Source organism: Myotis brandtii, unplaced genomic scaffold, assembly GCF_000412655.1.
Source record: "Myotis brandtii unplaced genomic scaffold, ASM41265v1 scaffold32, whole genome shotgun sequence".
NCBI lineage: Eukaryota > Metazoa > Chordata > Mammalia > Chiroptera > Vespertilionidae > Myotis > Myotis brandtii.
Window position 1 is genome coordinate 6,374,601 of NW_005362269.1, and position 3,903 is coordinate 6,378,503.

General features: G+C 46.5%; 1 protein-coding gene across 1 annotated transcript in view; it reads left to right on the forward strand.

The window, feature by feature from the left end:
* Positions 1–668: 668 nt before the first annotated feature.
* The window catches only part of CYFIP2 (cytoplasmic FMR1 interacting protein 2), a 91,772-nt gene continuing 88,537 nt past the window's right edge, over positions 669–3,903 (forward strand). The window contains exons 1-2 of the mRNA XM_014543051.1: positions 669–808; positions 2,526–2,615. Of these exons, the coding sequence (XP_014398537.1) occupies positions 692–808; positions 2,526–2,615 (207 nt within the window). The 5' untranslated portion in view covers positions 669–691. The remainder of the gene's footprint in view (positions 809–2,525; positions 2,616–3,903) is intronic.

Sequence of the window (3,903 nt, forward strand, 5' to 3'; positions counted from 1 at the left end):
AAATCCTCATGGAAGCCACTGCACTCTGCCAGCATCCCAGACACAAAAATGTTCGTTCAGGGCTGATTTGTTTGGTGGGACTCACAAAACATACCCCGGCCAATGGATGGCTCTTCGCTTTTGCAAATAAGGTTAATATTGCTGGAGTCTGAATTCTTTAGTCCCAGTTGAATTAGCTTGTAAGACCTAGCCTCTGGTTTCAAGTGGATACTCGTGGCTATTGCAATCATGGGCTTTTGTGCCGTGCCATAATTTAAGCGTGGAACTGATACATTTTCTCTAAAAGAACAAACGGTGGGGGCTGGCCGTGGCCTGTGTCCTAGCATCAGGCGTTACTTGAAGTCCTTTGCCCTTGGTCACTGTGGTTGTGTGGGTGTCACATAACTTCTCGGAGCCTTGCTTCTGCATCAGCTCTGTGGATATGATACCATGCTGATCACAGAGGAACGTGATGCTGCTCAGCCGAGATCGTAGACATAGAAGTGCTTGTAAACCATGAAGAGATCCTCAAATATCAGCTGCAGGTTAAGGGCACCTTGTGAAGGAATAGAAAGTGTGGTCTTAGTGCATGTTACCTCCCTTTGTTCTCTGGAGGGAGTCTGAACTGGTGAGATTGAGAGAAGTGTTTGGAGGTCCCTGAAATTCTTCATTCCCTCCCTTCCCCTCAGTGCGGAATACGGAAACTGCAGCCATGACCACCCACGTCACCCTGGAAGATGCCCTGTCCAACGTGGACCTGCTGGAAGAGCTGCCCCTCCCTGACCAGCAGCCATGCATCGAGCCTCCGCCTTCCTCCATCATGTACCAGGTCAATTCTCCGAGGGCTCTGGGGGCTCAGGAACCCGGGGGGGTCCCCTAAGAGGGTTTGCCCTGAAGGCAGAGGGAACGGGGAGCTCTGCATCTAGTAGGTGAAAGGTCGTGAGATGATGGAGTCCCTGGTGCCCTGGTGGAGCTGAGTGTAAGGAATAGATTAGCTAGTAAATGCACACCAGGGCTGCTCCTCCTCCCCGGGGAAGGCTTGTTGATCTGCTCTGACCCCAAATACCTTCCCGGCTGTTCTTGCTGCAGCACCAACCAAGGCGTTGGCAGCTCTGACCTCATGAATTAAATATTGCAATTTAGAAACCCCTAGAGCCTGCCTGGGTAATTACTTTTCCTTCATGTATGTGAGGAGAGCTCTTCAACTCCTCACAGCAGCTAATGGCTCAGGGAAGCCCGTTACAGTTGTTTGCTTTCGCCCAAGCCGGGTGAGCTTGTGCTAAACCATGATCAGATGACTCAAGACCGTGATCCACCAGGGTATGGGGGAAGGGCATTGTGCAGATTCGGCCTTGCAAATAGCCCCTGGTCTGGGTGTGCAGGGCGAGTATGCCAGGCTAAGAAAAAAATAAGTTAATTTGAAATTCTTTGCTGTATTTGACCTTTTGAAAGTTCTTAGGCTGCTAAATGAGACTAAATATAATGCATAATATATTTTTAATTTCATTCAGTGATTAGATTTATAAAGCACATGCCTGAAGTTGCAACTCATAAACTTTGTTTATTCACATTTTCTAACCCAGATTGAAATTTTAATTCTATGAATATCTTTTAAAAATATTTTTATTGATTTTAGAGAGGAAGGGAGAGGGAGAGAAAGACAGAAACATCAAGGATGAGAGAGATCATTGATCTGCTGCCTCCTGCACACCCCTACTGGGGATCAAGCCCACAACTTGGGCATGTGCCCTGACCGGGAATCGAGCCGTGTCCTCCTGGTTCCTAGATCACATTCAACCACTAAGCCACGTTGGCTGGACAATATCTTTTTTATTATAAGCAATACAAAAAAGTATAACAAATAAATTTTTTAAATAAATATGTCTATGTCTATATATATATATATATATATATATATACACATTTTTACCATCTATATATGCATATATTTTTTAATATAACAAGGGAATCATACTATATATATTGATGTATCATTTGACTTTTTTAGCTTAAAATTTATTAGGGATATTTTCCCCTAACAATACTACATTGCTGCCACATTATTTTTAACTACCATCTACTACATGTAAGTCCATTGTATGGATATACTATGATCTAATTAGCCTTTCGAGGTTAATGGACATTTGAATGATTTCCAGTTTTCTCTATCACAAAAAATGCTGCAGTTATTACCCTTTACATATGTATCTGCACCCTCAGGTGAGTGTTTTTGCAGCTGCTGGATGAAAGCAGTTAGCATCTTAACTTTTCAACAGCTGTTAGGTGTGTAGAGTGTCAGTAAGCATTTATTCCCAGGGCCCGGTGGGGTGACCCTGATGGGAAGCGGATGTGGGCCCTGTCTGTAGGCAGCTCCGGTCCAGTGTGGTTGAGTGGGATTTGGGGGAGGGAAGATGAGAGGGTGATGTGGACATAGCTTTCCACAGAGAACTGGTGGCATTTGTTGGCAGCAGTGCGTTCCCTGGGCACCCAGCCACCTTGGACCTGTTTTTCAATAACCACATGTTCCTGTCCTCCAATTCCCACAGGCCAACTTTGACACGAACTTCGAGGACAGGAATGCATTTGTCACAGGCATTGCAAGGTACATCGAACAGGCTACGGTCCACTCCAGCATGGTGAGTCTCTGGGACCCTGCCAGGGAGGGAGGGGCTGTGGGCAGCTATTCCAGGACCCCCAGCTTCAGGCAGACCCACCTCCTTAAGCCCATTCTCACGCCTGCCCCAGCCCCTCTCAGTGTCCAGGGCCATCCTGTGCCCCGTGTCTTCCAGCTTTGCAAATCCTGCTCACCTTTAGGGCCCAACATTATCCTTACTCTTTACTTTCCTGAGCACCTATAGCCTTTGGGCTAACATGTGGTTAGATCCTGCCTTGCTCTATACTTTAGAGATACTTTATACTCTTGAGCAAAACAAAAGGTTTCTCATAAAGGGACGGTGGCTTTGGAATCACATGTTGTTGACCCGAGGAAGCTGGTGGCCTAAATCATTCACACACGGGGCCAGCTGTCTGACCCATCTGTGAGGGATCGCTCCTTCCCTCTGGGGCTTTTGTGGATTTTATTCTCAAGCATCACTGAAATTTGAGGAATTCAGATTCCTCGTTCTGCAGCTCTCTAGAACTTTCTCTCTATATCAGCTGTACTCTAAAACCTGGTCTTATCATACCCCACCCATTTATTTAATAAGTAGTGTGCACCTGGGGCCTGCAGAGACTGTGCTAAATGCTGGGGAGGGAGATACAAGGACAAACGGGGATTCTCAATGGGTCAAGTGGAAATACAGGCAAGCTTACCATTTATCAAACACTTTCTGTGTAGATATTTTAAATGCATTGTCTCAGTCCTCAACTCACTGCACTGTGAGGTAGGTTCTATTACAATACCCATTTCATGGATGTGAAAACTGACGTCCAGGAAAGTTAAGTAAGTTACATGGGGTCCTACCATTGGTAAGGTCTGTCTGCTCTAAACTACTCTTTGCAGATCAATAAAAATGCACAAAATAAAGGTAAATGACATGGTAAAAGTACAAAGTTCTTTGTTTTAGAAGGGGCCTTGAGGATGTTGGGGAGAGCTTGATGAAGGCAGTGACTTTTGAGTAGGGCCTTGTATTATACATATGTATGTATAAAATATGTGAATACACAAATTGCATTATAACTATACTAGAGGCCCGGTGCACAAAAATTTGTGCACTCGGGGGGGAAGGGGGGCGTCCCTCAGCCCGGCCTGTGCCCTCTTGCAGTCTGGGACCCCTCAGGAGATAACGACCTGCTGGCTTAGGCCTGCTCCCGGGTGGCAGAGGGCAGGCCCAATCCCTAGGTGCAGCCCCTGGTCGGGCTCAGAGCAGGGCTGATTGGGGAGTTGGGGCGCTGCCCCCTGTCATGCACAGAGCAGGGCAGATC